The sequence below is a fragment of the Leptidea sinapis genome, chromosome Z (genome assembly GCF_905404315.1).
Source record: "Leptidea sinapis chromosome Z, ilLepSina1.1, whole genome shotgun sequence".
NCBI classification, from domain to species: domain Eukaryota; kingdom Metazoa; phylum Arthropoda; class Insecta; order Lepidoptera; family Pieridae; genus Leptidea; species Leptidea sinapis.
The window spans coordinates 437,884-458,113 of record NC_066312.1 but is presented as its reverse complement, the minus strand read 5'-3'; the positions used below and the strand labels follow the sequence as shown (position 1 = coordinate 458,113).

Genomic DNA, 20,230 nt, shown 5'->3' with positions numbered 1-20,230 from the left:
CAAATTCACTAAAAATCAAATAATTTTTTTTTTAACAACAAAAAACAACCGACTTCAAAAACACTATTCCAAAACAATAGATATAATAATTGTGTAATTTTATACAATGTAATTAAGTAATCTAATCCTAGTTACGATTATTGTTGTTTGGGAATCGGTGTCCTTAAAAAAAACAGTACCTACACTAAAACAGTACAATTTTATAGAAACGTTTGTATGTGTTCTTACGATGTTATCTGTCTTTCGGAGACGAGGGATAGGAACGGAGCAAACGAGGCATGCACTTGGTGGTGGCGTGCTCATAGCGGTGCGCCGTGGCCTCGTCGCCAACAGTAATGCTGATTGGTGTTCCACTGCCGAGGACTTGTGGATCTCACTCACACTAGAAAAACGAAAACCTAAGGCTCTTTATAAAATACATTTATACGTAGCATATATATTTGTAACCAAAATGATGGGTTACTCTTTGTCAGTTCAAATAATGAATTTCTCGAATATATAAATGAATGAATAATGAATAAATGATCGAATAAATAATGAAATCGTGCTTGAACATCCGCTTGATGAGTTCCATCATTTTGGGCGTCTTTAATTTACCTAACATAACATGGTCTCGGTCGGATAAAGGAGTTCATAATATATACCATCAAATTTGGAAAGAACCCACCAAGTAGAAATCATTGATAATCTCACGTTATGCAATTTGAACTAGTATAACTATAATTTCAATATAAATAATAGGTAACCTGACTTAATTTTATCAAACAGCGATGTCACTGTTATGCATACGTATTCTGCCTGCTTTCCTTTTCTTCTCTAAGCTCAACAAAAGATTCATAAGTTTATGAACACAATAAATGATTGGAGTTTGTTGCAGCTGGTGATGGAGGCAGTGCCGCTGGTGGTGGGCGGGCACAGCCAGGAGGTGGAGTGCCTCGTGACAGACGGCGAGAAGATTGTCAGCACGTGTCTGCAGGGGAGCGTCCACGTGTGGGACTCGCTGAACGGAGATCTGATCACCAACATTGACCGGCGCGCGTAAGTTACAGTACAGTATACGAGTTGCTTCATTATAATTAGTGGTCGGCGGCTCTTTGAACAATAAAATAATTACGAACAGTCTGTCCCACTTTTGTTAGCTTAGTATTTATGTTATCCATTAAAAACGTCCGAGTTGTTTGCAATTTTACACACGTCTTATGAAACACCTATGGTAATAATTTAAATAGTCTACTGTCCCTTACCCTATATGATCCTTACCGGGATCTCCAGGATTAGCGGTTTCTTACTTTCAATAACATTATTCAAATACAAATTCAATACAATAAATAAATGTAAGAGATAAAATCATAGGTATAATGTTTGGTAATAACACTCATAATATTAGAAATAAGGACCTTATTAAAAATATAGAAAAATTAATTAATATTTGCAATAACACCAAATCTAAGTAAGATCTTTATTTGTTGACTAGGGTAATACATTATAGATGATTTAAATACATTTTAGCTCTCCAAGTCGTGCCCGAGCATACAAATATTTGACATATAGATATTATAATCAAATAAGTGTGCTGTGTACATTCCTATATTCCTCGCATTTCACACAGGAGCAAAATAGAAAAATAAATAAATCAAATACTAATCTGTAAAATGTGATATTCCATAAAAGTGAAAATTTAATTCTATTCGATATAAATAAATTCATTTTATTTATATCGAATTAAAAAAATTCATCATTGTATTACAGAACATTGGCGCAAAAGTCATCAGCTCCAGTTTAGTTTTAGGGAACATAAAGTAGTCAGTTTGATTTGTAAAAGTAGGGCAATACATAGAGGTTCCCTAATTATTAATAATAATAGATTAAAATGTAAAAATAAAAGAGATATTGTTAATCTCTCTATAGAACAAATTTCAACATAAAATTGAGGAGGTACTATCAAAATTTAGCAAAACCAGCAAGTCAAATATTGCGTGCGGAGGTTTAAATATACACTTACTTGAAACTTCTGTCAATTGTACAAACCTTTACAATTTATTTGAAAGTTTTAATGTGTTCAATGTGTTTTGGAAACCTATTAGATTTACTTTTACTACAGAAACTTGCTTCGATAATATTTTTACAAATGTTATTATTACAATTACACTAAAAATTAATAATCTACATTCCGGCCCAAGTGGGCAACTTATAAAAGTAAATACAAGATTGGACAATGTCAGACCGAAAAGAGTGACGATTATACCAGTTACTGATAGCCGTCTTGAGAGGTTTACAAATAATTTGGTAAATACCATCATACCATTTTTACACTGTGGTGAAAGTGATAATTTTCACTATAACTTACTCTTCAATTCCTTCTGTAAGGAATTTGACGCGAACTTGCGCGGTGATTTTGGACGATACGACATGGGTACCTTAAAACAAGCGCGTACAACTTCCTTAAAGGCCTGTAAATTTCCAGCGATTCCTCTGGTGTTGCAAGAGAATGTGGGCGGCGGTGATCACTTAACACCAGGTGACCTGTACGCTTGTTTGTCCTCCTATTTCCCTTTCCCATAAAAACAAAAACTGAAAGCCGTCTTGAGAGGTTTAAGGTAAAATTGGTAAATATAAACACCATACCATTTTTACTTATGTGACCTCTATTACGACAAAGATTTCAATAAAAGTGTTCCGAAGAGCTGTTTCACCTGATTCCTGCCGCCGAATTCCACCTTCGCACGACACGCCACAAGGTTTTCAAGGAGCTTTCTTCCTCGTACTACAACGCTGTGGAATGAGCTTCCTTGTGCGGTGTTTCCGGGACGTTACGACATGGGTACCTTCAAAAAAAGCGCTTGCACCTTCCTTAAAGGTCGGCAACGCTCTTGTGATTCCTCTGGTGTTGCAAGAGAATGTGGGCGGCGGTGATCACATAACACCAGGTGACCCGTACCCTCGTTTGTCCTCCTATTCCATAAAAAAAAAGAATTCAAAATATATGTAAAAAATACTCCAAGCTCTTTGAAGTAGTTTGTCATGAAACGAAGACACGTTTCATTGCAGATAACATTAAAAACAGTATGGCTTAAATTCAGTAAAACAAATCAGACAATAGAAGGAGAAACAACGAATTGCCAAAAAGGTCCCATGTAATTTTTGGATGATTTACTGACCTTCACCCCTACGGGACCTTAAAATGAATTAATAGGGATGTATGCGACTTATGTTTCACATAATTGCAGGTATTTCAAGTTTCAATCGGAGCTGTTAGACAGATTCAAGTCAAGGCGCAGCGTAGACCGCGACCCACCGCCCGGCGCAGCCACAAGTAACAACTTCTATATCTCCTATCTATCAGATATTCATGTATTCTATTATATATGACGAATACCTTAATACCACACCGACACTTCTCTGTAATAAGTAATGATTTATAATCGCGTTCTCACACAATGTGCCTAGGGCACAGACAGACAGATTTGTGTAAATTGAATATGATATACATACATAAACAGATTAATGTTCGTCATGGAGGCGGCGCGTACTGCCAGTTATGTAACTACTGCAGTTTTGAGACACAATCCACTGACAGATTGGCTGACAGCGACACAACAGTGATATTGTTGTCCCTTGTCTTACAAATATATCCGTAGTCTTGTGTCGTTGTTCTTTAAGTTATTATTAATTAATATTTGCTTACTACTCTCGTCATTGAAGCGTCTGTTTAAATGCTAAATCATTCGCAGTAGGAGCGTTTCTTTAATGTATATTGTGATGTGGATTTTTTTTCTTTACTCTACAGCACAGCGGCTGCAGGAACCGGACTTTGTAAAGTTGCAGAGGCCTGAGGTAAGTGCTCCAAACAACAGCGAAAATTTTTAATGCAAGCTGCATTAAAAAAATTCGCTGAAAAATATTACATTTTCAAAGTATTAAAAAAATGGGTAAAATGGCTGCCTGTGCGACGATGTCCTGCCATTTTGGTCCGCGGGTTAAATAACATAACGTCATATAATAAAACAAATAATAAGAGAGAGAGAGAGATTATTATTCACATTCAACATGTCACATTCGCGCTGACCAATGTCAACACTTTTTGAAAATTGAAAATTCCTAGAAACTTTTTGCTCCTTTTGATTATATGCATTAAGAATATATACGCTATTGTACGACTACGGAGTTGCTAAGCGGCTGTTTGCATCAAAATGAAAATATGCTCAAGGTAGTTGAAAGGCTATTCATATAAATTACGATGTGGATTCATGCCTTCGCTAGTGCTGGCTGCTCTTTTGGTAAAGACCATATGGTAAAGATGTGTCAATTTATTGTATTCCTCAGTTCTGCGATATGATCCACATCTGGGGGGCGGACTACATATATGTATGACATATATAGATGTTTGTGAGGTCTGTAGTCTGCTGCTCTGCTCTCCACTTAAAGAGGGCTTCATATTAGTTTACATAACTTAACGCCAGTCCCTCAGTGAACGTATATAAAACATGGAAGCAGTCTTGTACTATCTACCGTAGATTATTAGCTCTAAAAATTCACACCATTAAGTTACAATACAGTAAAATATCAATGCATAATAAATAGTGTTTGTTGTGTGTTATTCGTATTGAATCTAGGTCGATATTAGGATGTGCTTCGTCAGTTACTTTGTCATACGCACAACGTGATTTACGTGATTGGTTCTCGGCCTGACATGATTACGGTAGCTAAGGGTAACTGGTTCGCGCGCTTGACATCTTGTCAATGTTTATCAGATATGTGGACGATGTATGCATTATGTATGAGGTGATCAGTCATAATAAAAGAAATGGATTTTTGAACTATACATACCTACATATTAGCTAGATTAGTGTATGCCTTGAAAAAAAAAGACGTATACTTTTCTAATAGGCCGTCAACGCTTCTGTGATTCCTCTGGTGATTCAGGAGAATATGGTGATGGATTCATTTTATAATTATTGAGTATTATTTTTTTTTTATTTTTAAGTCACCAGAATATTTATTAAAAATCACAAAAGACTGCACACAAAACTTACAAAAATAATTATTTGGTTAAAAAGAAAAATGTAGAAAATTTGTTGTTACGACTTAATTTTATGTTTGAAATATATATATGCTGCTCTTTATTCCAAGCATATAATTTATATTCCGTGAAAAATAGTATATCAAGTAGTCTTCTTGCAATGTAGTGCTTAGGAACTCTTGAAAAACTAATGCTGTGTGTTTTTTTAAGGAATTAAGTATGTCATTGAACAAAATCGTATTGCCATAGAGCCAAATAAATTCTCCTGGTACTAAGTGGATGCCCACTTTCACCACTTGTTTGGAAGCTTGTGGTGGCGAGCTCATCGCGGAGCTAAATAAAAAGAAACTGTACACATTAGGCTATGCGGACGATCTGGCCATGCTATTAACGAGTCCATTTGTGATCTTGTGTTTTATGTAATCTCATGAGATCCGCCTTTAAGATAATTGAAGAATGGTGCGCATAACATCGACTAACCGCTAATCCATCAAAGACGGAGTTAATACTTTTCACCAACAAACGCAGCTTTAGCAATTACACAACACATTACCAAAGTTGTTCAATACAGAGATAAGCCTTACTAAGGAAGTTAAATACCAGAGCGTTATACTGGACGGTAAGCGGCTTTTGAATAAACACATTGATCACAAGCTGGAAAAAGCATGTATCATTTTTTGGCAGTGCAGAAGACTCCTAGGGAAAACCTGGGGTCTTGCTCCAAAAATAAGTAGATGGCTTTATACAGCAGTTATTCGACCAGTGCGAGGCTCCACTCCTACCGCTGCCCTTCAGCATAATGCAGTCATGGATACGCTTTCTTACCAAAAACCTACACAACACCCGATGGATAAATGTCTCAGGCTGTAGACAGTCGATGTCTGCACTATTGCCGACAAGTCAAGTCAAACGAGGACAGTCCTAGGTTCGGGGACTGTCTAGCCGAGCCGAATGTGCTGCGATGGCAAGGTCGTTCCAGCAAGTCTGCGAACACCCTTGGAGTGTTCTGAACTTTTGGGAGGAGCTGGGCTGGTTGGAATGACTGGCCAACACTGCACGCAAAATGGCCTTAGTGCGCAACTTAGTGAATTGCGGAAACAGGAGCCACTTTAAATACATACACATAAGCCTTGCCCACTAACGGTATAGTTTTAGTTACGCTATTTGAAAGCGTCAGAAACGCTTCCTTGATTTATATGCGTTCATTCCAGTCCCTTCATTTTATTATAAAACTTTCCCCCGGCGGACATTTTCCCACTCACCGCTAGGACGAAGCTTTAACCATACGGTGCAACTAGCACTCTCGCCCAATGGGTGGGGAGTTCATGCAATATGTTTACATTTTAACGGTTGGCAGGTCCGGTTGCGCAAAGGTGCCCTCAACAACCACCTGAGCCAGCTGAGGAGACACTCCTCAAGCCGGTACCGTGCACCTGCCGGACTCTCCGCAGCAGAAACCACTAAATATAGTTTTGCTAAAACTTTTAGGTAAGCTTAAATTCTTTGATAACAACTCCTAGATATGAGTTCAATCTTAATATAATAATAATTTAAATTTTATAGTAAGAATAAGTCACAAATAACGAAGCTCGTTTAAAAAGAGCCGTGGAACAAAAGAGAAAGAGTTTGTTGCATTCACCAGCGTTCTTGTAGGATGAAAGAAGGACGCGTCACCTGTCAGTGGGATATGATCACCAATGTACATCTTCTTTTGCTACGCCAATGGAATCACCATGATAGTACGCTCTCTTATTTTTCATGTGATATAGTTTTGTTGGAGCAATTTAGTAAGAAGCGAAATCTAGTGTTAACAAGCAATGAAACAATAAGTCGAGGAAAATTTGAGAAGTTTATAGAGCTAATGTAGTATCTGTAAGAATTGCACAAAGTTGGCTTAAGCGTTTTCAATCAAAGATGAATCTCGCTCTGGTCACCTTGTTACGGATGAAATAGACGTCATTTTTGAAAAAGTGGAGAAAGTTTGGCATATTAGTAGTTCTGACATAGCTGAAGCAATAGCTGGGCTTGACCACAAAACGGTTTTGGCCTATTTGTAAATATTACACAAAACAGTTGGATACATTACACGCAAGTAACACGAACTCAATGAAATGAATCTTGCGAATCTTTATTGAGACGTAACAAAACTGAACCGTGGTGAAAAGTGGATCACGCATGACAAGAATGTCTGTAATGGTCGTGTCGTGTTTATGGGTCGGTCGGTCGGTTTTCACAGACTCTGGATAAACCTGGGCTAACTCGTAAGATTGGAAGGGCACTTGCCGCTGAACACAACCATCGATTTTGATCTCTACTCTTAATAAGTGATGAGATAATAGCAAGAATTTGACAGAAAGGAATCGATCAATTGAAAGGGTGTGCTCTAGAAGACACACATTTTAGCCACTCAGCAAAAATTAAGAAAGTTTGGATGAGCGGTGTATTTGCATCCGCCATATAGGCCTGACCTTTGATTTTTCACATTTCCACATGTTTCGGTTTCTTGAGAACTCTTTAGACAGTGTCAGGTGATGTTACATCAAAAACAACTTGTTTGCTAACAAGCAAAAAGTCATCGAATCAAATGGCACAGTGTCTTGAGTTTATAAAATCCGAAGAAATCCTTTTTTTCTCGGCCAATTAGATGTTGCTCTTACAAAAATTATATTGAATAATTCAAATTAAAAACTATTTTTTTAAGTAAAAAGCGGCAACTTTGTTTGTCAAAGATCTCGTAAAAGTCGAAAAGCAGTGAGAAGAAAATAATTGCTACTGTTTTATAGTAATGACTACAACTGTAGGTACTGACAGCGTCAGCATTATGACAGCAGTATGACTTACTAATTATAGAAAAGATTAAAGTGTATGCTAAATTATGCGACAAAAATAAATAGTCAAATATTACATACAGTAGGTGAATAAATAAATATAGCTCTATAATAGTTTAATGCTTCGTTTGATTTATTTCAGAGAGCTTTATATCTCGGACGAGCAATCCGTAAACGAAGTGAAACAAGTGACGGCCAATAGTGGCGACGGACATACAAACAGGTGTGCGGAGGGAGGCGAGGCGGACTGGCGTGCGAGGCCGTTCGGGGACTCGCCCGTGTGGTGCGCGGACTTCTGTAACGACCTGATCGTCCTGGGCTGTGCCGACGGCCGCCTGGAGTTCTGGGAGGCCACCTCTTCAAAGCTAAAGGTATCGCGACTCAGTCCGTGTTAGACCAGTTCACTCACAGTAGCGACCGAGCGCTCTCTCTCATTATATCCGCTCATGTATATCATCAATTTAGCAGCAATTAAATATAAACATACTTTAAATTATTCTAATTATTTTGTATTTAGTAGCGACCTAACACAGTCTAGTAATTAATACTTAAATCGTACATAGACATTTTAATGGGAATATTCATATAAAAGAATCATATACATATAATCATAATAAAAGAACACATCAAGTTTAATGGAGAATGCTAGTTAAGCTAAACGGTCTGCTTAATTTGAAAGTAGCCTTAACGATAGTTTATTTTGGCGGGATCGATGAATTAAATAAAATTAATTAAAGCCAATTTCGTAAATTTATAAGCTATTAATACTTTGTAAAATCATCTCTCAGCCGCTGTATCCCGAACTGATATTACATTTCTTTCGTACTTTTAAGTCTGTAGGGCATACCCGTCGCGTTTCACGCGGGTACATTTAGCAGTACATCTGGAGAAGAGCAGTACATCTGGTCAACGAGTGTATTTTAGTTGAGAAAATGCGATAGACTGAGTGCTATATCCTCTATCATGGACACTAATAACCTTTATTCAATTTGTTAAGTTGATAAGTTATCTACTAGTCATCTGCTCGCACGTTACTTTATATTGAAATATCACGCTATTATATAGGTATAATACATAATACACGGCATAATAATCGAAGTCGTTTTAACTGTCTGTCGACTGACTGTCGTCTGAAACAAGGAATACCAGTTGAAAAACATTCTGATGTTCTTGTTTCAGACGCTCTGAGTCGTATTTCCACTGTGTATCCAAATAATGATGAATGTTATAACCTTCGCTGGCTGCTGGTAAATATTGGCGGTCCAACGTCGTTCCAACAACTAAATACCGGTAATGAACATTTGTGTGCAACTTATCGTGAGATGTGTCAGCTCTTACAGTTGCTTGACAACGATACGGAATGGGATAATATGCTTAAAGATTTCTTTATTTCTTCATAACCGTATCAAATTCGAATATTGTTTGCCATCCGTACCATTGGGTTAGACATTATAAGGATAGCATTTACGAGGATATTCTGCACTGTATCCGCTCTATTACTGCAAATAACTGAAGATATTTACAATGAGGCGTTAATTATGATAGAAGACATGTGTTTAATGATCTCAAATAAAGTGTTATCTTGCATCAGGCATGATATTGCCCAATCGTTCTATGTATGATACACACAATGGTGGGTTGCAAAGAGAACGCCAATATGGTGCTCCAGCACTAGCTGAAGTAGTTCGCACAAATGTATCGACGACGGAAGATTACCTTTGACTCTTTGATAGAAGCTGTGACTAATGATACTGGTGGAGTTAATTTCTTAGATGCTCCTGGAGGAACTTGCATATCGGTTTAAATAGCGCAATGTAAAAAAATTAACAGGCGTGTCGGATGATATAATTGTTATTAGGACATTGGGTGTTTTAATGTTGGCAATAAGCTATTTTAGAATGTTGATAGGAAGGTCAGCGTGTGTTGCGGTGGTTGTTTGTTTTGTTGCAGTGCGTGTGGTGGTGCGGGCGCGGCGGCGTGTCGCACGTGCGCGCGGCGTGCGGCGGGCGGCGCGTGTGTGCGGCGCTGCTCAGCGGACACGTGCTGCTGCTGCGGCTGTCGGCGTACAACGCGGCGGCCGGCGCGCACGTGGACTGGCGCTTCAGCACCGCCTACCGGAGGAGTGAGTCACCTCTGTGACATAATGATCATCATCACTGCTATTTAATAATTCAAAATATACTACATACCCGGAGCGAAATAGTTGGGCATTGACTAAAGTTTTGAATTGTTACTAGATTTTAATTCTGTGTCTGATTTGTTTTTTCAGCAGCTATAGTCGGAAATATAATTCCAGACGAAAAATGTAAACAAAGAAATGTCACTGTCATTTGGATATGAGCCATTCAATAATTTGCGCTTTCCGTCTGGCAGTTATGGGGTTCGATGCTAACCTTCGGAAATTATAAGGGACATTATCTAAAACTAATACGAATAAGAATTGGTTTTAAACTTTTGCAATATGCCCTTCAACCATTTTTCATAATGAGCAAATTTTCAGTTTTTTTTTTTGGATTCAAACATTAATAATGCTCCATCTACAAAACCGTCCTCGCTGCCTATATGACATATAATAAGACGGATTCCTTTTCCGGTTGGAGCCCCTCTAAGGAAGCACGTTTAGAAGTTATAATTTGACTATCAAACCACATTTTCGATGGTGCGAGACCTGTAAAAGTATTTACAATTAATCATCCTGTTACCAAAAAGTACTCCATATCTAACATTTCCATAAATTGGAGCTCTATTACCCCCTCTGATATAAAAAACAGATTGACATAATAAGTGTTTGAATGTTGTAGCTCACAAACGGACGAGCTCGGCGGAGTCTCTGTCAGGCGCAGGCAACACGGTGCGCCCGCGGCCGACCTTCTCACACGAAGCGGAGAACAGCGACAGCGACGGTTCGTACTGCTATTTATAAACAACTTCCGATTTAAAATAAACATTTAATAAAATGTATCATTTCAAATTGACTCTCACCATTTTTCTATATTTTAATAATCTGTTATGTTTTTAAAAAGATAACTCTCACTTCTGGGATTAAATACACAAATAAATATGTAAACAAAATTTTATTAACGATGAGGGATTCGAGCCAGCGACCTCTCGCGTACTGTGCAAGTGCTCTTCCAACTGATCCAAGGTACGAGTCCCGCATCGTTCAACAAGTTTAGTTTTCAAATTTTATTTGTGTATTTCTATATTTTTTAACAATAATTAAACAATACTCAGGAATGGTCAAAACATTACTTTTACTATACATAAATTATTGTACCATTCCGACAAAAAGTTTCGGTTCGTGATTCATATACTTTGTTGAGTCTGATACTTACGGCGTGACGTCACGGGTTCCACGAGATACTTTTCCTGGCGTTCATAAAATGTCCTCTGTTACATCTCAGGATTCATTTTATCCCGACGACTTAAAACTGTTTCGTGTGGTCAACTGTCCTGCCGATATGACCTAACTGCATGCTATGACAAAGTATTAAAATAAATTAAATGTTTAAATTAAATTAATCGATCGATTCGATTGACAACCATGTACTTCTCAATATAAAAAAATGAAGACTCATTACCAAGAAATAGCAGTGATTGATTCTTCGTACAACGTACAAGACAACTTTGAGGAAGTTGTCAAGGTCTCTTCATTTATCGATATAGTTGACATAGTGAATTATAGTGGTACAGGTTGCTGGGATTTTTATGGCGAAATTGTAAAATCAGGCATCCTTGGTTGTCACCAGAGCCAATCACATTATTTATGTAAACAATACCAGACCAATTTTGATCAAAAGGGCTTGCTGTCCAGGATGTGTCGCCGTACACAACAACACTATCTGTCACGCTACTGATATATATATTTTTAGTAATTATTTAACTAAATTCAAAAGTATTTGATATCCAAAAAATTCCAAATAATTATTAGGCTTCTATATTTTTATTAATATTTAATCCTTATCCGTAGCTAGCGATATTTTTTACCACAATCTGTGTTTGCCTGTTAATGGATCTGCACATCTCTTTTTAATATGAATGTAAATTCTGGTCGTAATAAAGATGTAAACCTGTTGGCAAACCTAATAAATAAATAGATGTGTCGTGTTGTATTGGTGTGTGACATAACATGGCGGTTGGCAATATTTTACTTTACAGCTGCAATCTGATAATAAATATATTTGTTATCTTGTCTTTGATCTGAGTAATCAATAATATTACACCATCAATTATGACAATTTCAATGTTAATGTTCATCATCATTATCACTATCACAACAAATTAAACTTCCTTATAACAGAAGCTATTTGCCAGTAACCTTCCCGTCTAACATGATCGAGACGTTCCGGAGAAAGGCTGTAATAATCAGACACACAGACAAACATTTTTGTAAAGGCCCTTGTCCAGAAGTAACACAGATTTTTAAGAAATTGTTTTTGCTTAATAATTTCTTAATAAAAAAAAATATATCAATGATTCTTATATAATTAATAATTATAACATAAATAACGTCTTTTAGATGTAATAAATAAATAATAATCGAAACGTTTGATTTTGGCGAATATTCTTAAATCGGAGGCCATTTTGCCTGGCCTGCATAAATTTTCAAATATAAATATATAGGTCTATAGAAAAACTAGAAACGGTTCAAGCTCAATTTATAAGGCACCTTACCTTTCGTCCTCAATTTTTTTTTCCGACTATAAACATGGCTGCATGCACCATAATATAATTTCACTAGTCACAGAAGAACTTTACTAGATACAATTATCTAATTTAATATATTAAATAATCGTCTGGATAATACAATATAAGGGGTGTTTTTTTAGAGGTATAGAACTTTAAGTTGGCATTACTGTTCAAGATGGCGACCGATTTAACGGCTGTCAAGTGATTTATTCTCAGTTTGGTTTGGCAATTCATCATGAATAGACTTCACGCCTGAACAATGCTTGCAAATAGTGCAATTTTATTTCGAAAATAAGGGTACTGTGCGGAATACGTATCGCGCACTACGTCCATTTTATAGTCGAAAAAATCGTCCATCAAAACAGTTAATTCGATTAACCATGGAACGTTTCCGCACCACGTTTACTCTTGTTGATAACTCGCCTCCCCAGAGACGCGTACAGAAGAAGCTATTGCTACTGTAGAGCGTAGCATTGAGGAAGACCCAAATGAGTCCATCCGCCATCAAGCACAGGAATTGGATCTGTGTCCATCCACTTTATGGAAGATTTTGCGGAAGGATCTTGGTTTGCGTGCTTACAAAATCCAACTCGTGAAAGAATTGAAGCCAAACGATCATCAAGCAAGGCGTAGATTCGTCGAATGGGCCCAAAACGAGATTGCCGTTGCTCCCGATTTTCATAAGCGAATTTTGTTTAGCGATGAAGCGCATTTCTGGTTAAATGGCTACGTCAATAAACAAAACTTCCGCATTTGGAGTGAAACTAATCCTCAAGTGTATGTCGAAACACCGTTACATCCAGAAAAACTGACTGTTTGGTGCGCTTTATGGGCTGGTGGAATCATTGGTCCGTACTTCATAAAACGATGATGGCCAGAACGTTACAGTCAATGGTGATCGGTATAGAGCCATGATTACTAACTTTTTCATTCCTGAATTGAACCATGATGTCGGGGAGCTTTGGTTCCAAAAGACGGCGCAACATGTCACACAGCTTGTGCCACAATCGATTTATTGAAAGACACGTGTGTGACGAATGTGATTTAACACCGCTAGACTACTTTCTGTGGGGCTTTCTAAAGTCATTGGTCTATGAGGATAAGCCACAAACGTTTGACCATTTGGAAGACAACATTCGTCGTGTTATTGCCGATATACGGCCACAAATGTTGGAAAACGTCATCGAAAATTGGATGTCCAGATTGGACTACATCCGAGCCATCCGTGGCGGTCATATGCCAGAAATCATATTTAAAATGTAATGCCACAAGATTATCTATCGGATAAATAAAATTCATGTTAATCGAATAATCCATCGTTGTTTTATCGCAATTTAAAGTTATATATATAGCTATACCTCTAAAAAAACACCCGTTACTATAATGTTCTATTAAAATGAACCTTAAATACGCTTCTTTCTTCATTGTCATTTTACACTTCAAATTATGTCAAAAGTTCTCCCATTAACAGAATTTGTATGAATTGCAATGGACTTTTCGAATTTTGACACATATTATCGCACTAAAAATGTATAAGTAAAAAAAGAAAAATTTAAAATATTAATGATAAAAGTTGATACGTAATAAGTTCCTTAAGCTGAACACACACATACACATACATTTTTTATTGTATAAAATTTATTATTTATATAAGTTTTATTTATATTATATGTTATACAATACCTGTGATATATTATATTATTGGAGTACTTCGGTATCAAAGTAATTAACAGAGAAGACTGAATTAAAGATGTACTGTCTATGGTTGGTGTTCCATCGTGATCTCGATTATCCTCCAGGCTATATTTAATCAATAAATTTTATTATAACATTATATTTTGAATGGGCGTGTACCAACAGAGGTGGTGTGCGAGCGGGTGGCTCAGTGTCGCGCGCACCAGCAGCCGGTCACCGAGCTGGCGGTGGAGGGCGGCGTGGTGCTCACGGGCGGCCAGGACCACGTGCTGAAGGTACACACACACACACACACACTTGACTTGTCATTATTATATCATATGTCACGTGGCTCAGTATATAAAGGTGACGTGGTGGGCAGGTGTTCAGCTTGCCGCAGCTGACGCGGCGCTACACGCTGCACGGCCACTGCGGCCCCATCACCAGCTGTTTCATCGACCACGCCAGCCCGCACGTGGCCGGCAGCGGCTCGCAGGATGGACTGCTGTGTGTGTGGGACCTCACCTCCGGTTAGCCGTAACCCTCATTACTACCAGATATAACATAGAGTCATGGTCAATTTGTCCTTATTACTGCTTATATATCCAAAACATATTACTAACCCCAATGACGTTCTATACATATGGATATATCATTTCGCAATCTGATAACGGAAAGGCAAAAGTGTGCTTATAGACAATGTAAGCACACTTTTCTCCTTAGTCGTGTGTCAACTATGTCAATCAACAAGCCTAAGTGTGCTATATAAAATGCTTAAATAATACATTAAAGATTTAAAAAAAAAAGATGTGTCTTATCATCGGTAAGGTTATTTTATATATATGAAATTGATATGCAAAAAGCGTAAAAAATTAATAATAGTTTAATAAAACGATATTTTTTCATTTAATATGGTACAATAATTATTGACAAGTCCCCAGACAAGACCCACTTGTCAGAGTGGAACAGTTGAAAGGACACAGTCAGAAATGAAAACAATAGAATCGCTCTTTTTAACCGACTTCAAAAAAGGAGGAAGTTCTCAATTCGTCGGTATGTTCTTTTTTTATGTTTGTTACCTCAGAACTTTCGACTGGGTCAACCGAATTTGAAAACCCTTTTTTTTATTTGAAGCTTCCCGTGTAGTCCCATTGCAATTAATAATCTAATTCTAATGACAAGCATTGTTATTTTTGGAGTCGGTGTCAGCCTAGGTAGGTGTGTAACTACATACATAGTTATAGGTGAGATGTGCTTAGCGCACACAAAACGTGAGGAGGCGAAAGCGGGGCTGCAGCGGGCGAACACCGATCCAAAAATAACTAGAATTAGATTGTATAAAAATACGCAGTTATTTTTATAATTTGTAGTGCATATTATATCTATTATTTTGGAATACTGTTTTGAAATCGGTTGTTTTTTGTTAATATTTTCTAAAGACCTAGAGAACAATGATTAGCAATATTGTATTTTGTATAATGTGAGCGGCTTACAAGAACGTAACCACTTACATACTTATGCTATTTATACGTTATCACGGAAATATCGTAACATAGTGATAATTAATACTTATTTACATCGCAAATATGTAAAAGCTAATATTTTTCAGCTTTCCCGTATACGACATAATGAAAGAGAATTGGCGCCAGTTGATAGCAAAAGAGAGAGGTGAAGAAATTTACAAACCAAATAAGCATATTTATATTTCACCACTAAAGTTTTTTGGATTTAACCACATTTAAAATTTGACAAAAGCTGTATTACAAATATATTATGTTGATGTCCGCTTACACTACATATACCAATACGACACCCTGGAAAAGATATCTAAGTCTAAAAGACAGATTTTATTTAATTCAAGGGACTTAACAGTAGTATAGTAATGTGTATAATCTTAGTTAAATTACTTGAAAATATAAATTATATAATATAAGATTTAGAAAGGTACCTATAATTTAACATGCAGGCATGCAAGAACTCCTCTTATGTGAGGGTGAAGGCCTCCTCCAGACTTCTCCACTTGACTCTCATCCATCTCTATCTTTGGCAACTGTCTTCCAATTTTTACTAGCTAATTTGTATAATATCGTTATATTCCAGCGAGTTACCGGTCTACCTTTCTTTGTAAAACCAGCAGGGCCTCGTAACAACAAGTCCATCGGTCATTGCTCATCCTGGCTACATGGCCAGCCAGGCGCCATTTTAACATTTATGAGAAATTAAGCGCATCTGTGACCTTGTGTGTCTTTCCCCGTATTATTTTGTGGGGGGATTTTTTATATTTTCCTCGCATTTATTATACTTCTCTCCATACTTCGTTGGCAGGATCTGACTTTGTTCTTTATCCGTAGCGTGTATTTCCACGTGTGGCAGCCGTATGTGATAGAGGAGAGCAAGCATGTATCCGTTAGTTTTTTCTTTATATTAATAGGCGGTTCCCTTTAGTACTTCTTTTAGACTCCAGAATTTTTTCTGAAAGAAATTCTTCTTTCAATTTCTGTCATTGTTTTGTTTTCCAAAGGAAACTTGTTTGCCTAGGTATATGTAACTGTCTATGTATTCAAATGGTTTCTGGTCGAGATATATGGGGTCTTCTATTACTGTTGTACATAATTTTTGTTTTATTTGAATTCAAATCTATGTTTGGATATGGCTATGATGTTTGATTAAAAGCGTTAAAAACTTCTGACTGAACAGATCTTGATCGGAAAATAGGGACAGACTGACGAATGTAAAACTTACAGCAACCTTCTTTTTCGTCTGGGTTTAATAAATACCTAACTGCTATTCCACTGATGTTGCTGTCCAAATCGGATTCTGAGTTTAAAACACGCAGCTGAAACTGAAAATATAGTGTTTACATTGCTGCCTATCGACCAATAATATTTTAAACAACTGGAGTAAATGTAGAAATATATAGACATGGCTATCGAAGGTTATTACGGTGTCAATTGTGGCATGTGCCACATTTTGGCTTTGATTTTGTATGAGATGCATTGTCTATATGTATAGAACGTCATTGACTAACAACCCAAATGAATTTATTTCAATGTTGTTGATATTTGATATTAATTAATAATCTCTTGTCGGGATTTCTTTTGGGTTTTATACCCCAAGGACATGTAACTGTATGTAACTAACGGGTTCTTTTAAACGATTATGTGTCATTTATAAAAACAGGAACATATTTAAAAAACGAAATCAATGTTATATATTTTACAATGATGTGCGACTCGTGTCTCTAAATATTGTTGAAATCCAGAAATAGATTTTCATATTTGTCATGATTTTTACTTCGCCATATTATGTACAAAGATGTCGGTGAAGGAACGACAGGTAAGGGTTTCTTTGACCGCCGTTTGCTTGTAATGAACGAGTGAGACAGCGCCGTGGTTGTTTGGTGCAGGGGCGTGTCTGTACAGCGTGGCGGCGCACGACGGTGCCGTGACGTCACTGGCGTGCACGGCCTCGTACGTGGTGTCATGCGGCGCCGACCAGCGCCTCGCCATCTGGGACCGCTTCCGTGGACACTTGCTGAACACGCTGCACGTGGTGAGTGTACAACTATTATTATGATCATGTACCACTCGCCCCTTGGATACCATGCTGATTAATACATTTGGTGGTGTTGCAAGAAAGTACGTCGGTGATAATCATTTGTCTTATCTTCATGCTGGTATCAGAGAGTATTTTGATATTTGTCGTGTTTGGAAAATGGTAGTTTTTACTGCTTTTTTAATTAGTAGTTTCACATGAAAAAGAACCTAAGAAATGTGCGTGTGTTGCACAGGGGCTGGACTACATGAGTCACATGTTCCCCCTGACGCACACGCTGCTGGTGACGGGCGGCCGCTGCGGCCTCACCGTGTACGACCTGAGCAGCGGTGACGTCATCAGGAGAGTTCTCTTTGGTATGTTACATTAGTCCGTCGACTGTCCAGTGACCAGTGACAACTGGACAGCTGATGATTGAGCTCCCGTTGCAGGCCAGAGCGACGGATGCGTGTTCGTGCGCCAGATCGTGCCGCTGAAGGACGCCATCGTGTGTGACTACGGCACGCAGCTAAGGATCGTGCGCTTCCCGCTGGTCACACCCAACAAGACAGACTAGTGAACATCAACTTGTAGTTAGTTCATCCTATAACATAAATTCTGATAGATATACAGTTCGGTGGGAAAAGTAGGTACTACTTGAAGTTAAAAGGTTAAGTTGAATCTTGTTTACTGTAACTCCAAAGGAATGAATATAAGTAATAAAAACTGTGCGTTAAACTATAACTAACTCTCAACAATCGTTAACTCTTATGTTAAGCTCGCTCTCATAGATATCGCAACTATTTTATATACATGCATACATAACTAACGTGACGTGAAACAGAAACTAAATATACTACGTGTTCTAATAATTTTAATACTTGTTTTATATTATGATACATAAAATTTTATACCTTTTTCCACGTTTTTTTTCTGTACGAGTTTTAATGTTGCATGTTGTTATGATGACAACGCGTGTATAACGTTCACTTTAATTAAGTGTGGTTGTGTGAACCAGATATTATATGAGTTGTTCCGACACAAATGTTGTTTTTTTATTAATATCTATGTAGATTGTAACGCGACCCGTCCAATAAACTTTTGTATAATTAATTACTATTTGTATTTATAAGTATGAATTGCAGTGACAAGCTCCGCGTCCATTTTGTTTGAGCAATGAGGCGCGACACGTGTACCATAACACTGGCCTACACAAAGCTATAGAGAGGCAAAATGTTATTAATTTTATAGAAAATAATTCCAGCAAATACTCATGGCCGTCGCTGGTGATAGATGAAGCCATGATGATATAGGTAGGTACATTGAAAATTGTGAGTGCTCTGAATGTGCGCGTCCGTAACTAGTGGAGCGCTGTCTATGTATTATACTTACTATAACTACTAGGTATATATACACACTAATGGCGGGCTCACTTTATCACAGCTCGTAAAATATAAATTAATTTCGTTTGAAATATTTTTCATCCCAAAACGGTAGTTGCGTTTTTTTTTATGAAATTTATTTCATAGGTTTGGTGATTTTGTATTATCTAATCACCCGTTTACAAAATATTATATATTATTTGGACATTAAAAATGTCTGATATAAAGTGCGCCGCCTGCCGCCTGCCAGACTATTGGCCGTTACGTTCATTCGTTTGTGCGTTTTTTTATTTATTGTTGTAATACCTCGCTGTATATAAACTAGCACTTAACATTAAAAATGTTAACATTATTGTATAATAACTTATGAAGTGTGAATGTAAAACTAAGTGATATGGTTTTGTATTTTATGTTAGGTATTAAATTAATAATTGCGTTGTGTTCGTACAGTACAGGTGTCGTGATAACTGGCTGCATGACTGTCGCGTATGGAACTACTCGGACGACTCCGCTGAGCTTATAATTATAGCGATTGGTTAATTTAATATCGCACTAATACAAAGTGTTAATACTTAGGTAGAGGTATTAATTAGCGCCCGTATTATATCACTTATATAATGCACGGGGATTATTTAATTCTTAAACTCTAAATTTAAATTGATTTATATACAACTACTACAATAATTGTTCGCTTCTATTAAATGTGTGACTATGAACTATGTCAAAAAAAATGTTATGTCTGATAATATGAAGCTATATTAGAGTGTGAGAGGAGGCGTCCTTGATACTACATACATACATTGGTAGAGCCATTGTAACATTTATTATTATGTTATACTATATTATTATACACTTTGTAAGATATCATTTTGATCATTTGTATAAAGAGGGATTGGAGGTTGATACGTCTGTCTGTCTATAATGTAGCTCGAGTCATTGATCGCGACGCCAGTCCCGCTCTCGCTTGGAGTTGGGTTACGTACTCGCGGAATAAGATGAAGGAACATGTCGCTTCAGAACACAGAGCTTTTATGTGAACGACTACATGATTATTAAATTTAAATGAATGTGTTGCAGATAATAAAGATTTTGTTATTATTAAA

At 37.2% G+C, this 20,230-nt stretch overlaps 2 protein-coding genes across 2 annotated transcripts in view; both read left to right on the top strand.

Annotated features, from left to right (window-relative positions):
* The window catches only part of LOC126978746 (sterol regulatory element-binding protein cleavage-activating protein-like), a 23,217-nt gene extending 13,356 nt beyond the window's left edge, over positions 1 to 9,861 (top strand). The window contains exons 11-15 of the mRNA XM_050827794.1: positions 878 to 1,038; positions 3,228 to 3,313; positions 3,788 to 3,834; positions 6,378 to 6,508; positions 7,991 to 9,861. Coding sequence (XP_050683751.1) covers positions 878 to 1,038; positions 3,228 to 3,313; positions 3,788 to 3,834; positions 6,378 to 6,508; positions 7,991 to 8,243 — 678 coding nt within the window. The 3' untranslated portion in view covers positions 8,244 to 9,861. The remainder of the gene's footprint in view (positions 1 to 877; positions 1,039 to 3,227; positions 3,314 to 3,787; positions 3,835 to 6,377; positions 6,509 to 7,990) is intronic.
* On the top strand, positions 8,491 to 20,230 carry LOC126978881 (sterol regulatory element-binding protein cleavage-activating protein-like). Its single transcript, XM_050827996.1, has 8 exons — positions 8,491 to 8,526; positions 9,757 to 9,970; positions 10,650 to 10,751; positions 14,398 to 14,507; positions 14,594 to 14,741; positions 17,618 to 17,763; positions 18,002 to 18,122; positions 18,198 to 20,230. Exons 1-8 carry the CDS (start codon positions 8,491 to 8,493, stop codon positions 18,320 to 18,322), a joined length of 1,002 nt encoding a protein of 333 aa, XP_050683953.1. The 3' UTR covers positions 18,323 to 20,230.

Coding starts and splice junctions, on each gene's coding strand:
- LOC126978881 (XM_050827996.1), top strand. CDS start 8,491: ATGCTAGTTAAGCTAAACGGTCTGCTTAATTTGAAA. Junction 8,527..9,756: donor ACGGTCTGCTTAATTTGAAA/GTAGCCTTAACG, acceptor GAATGTTGATAG/GAAGGTCAGCGTGTGTTGCG. Junction 10,752..14,397: donor GGAGAACAGCGACAGCGACG/GTTCGTACTGCT, acceptor GTGTACCAACAG/AGGTGGTGTGCGAGCGGGTG.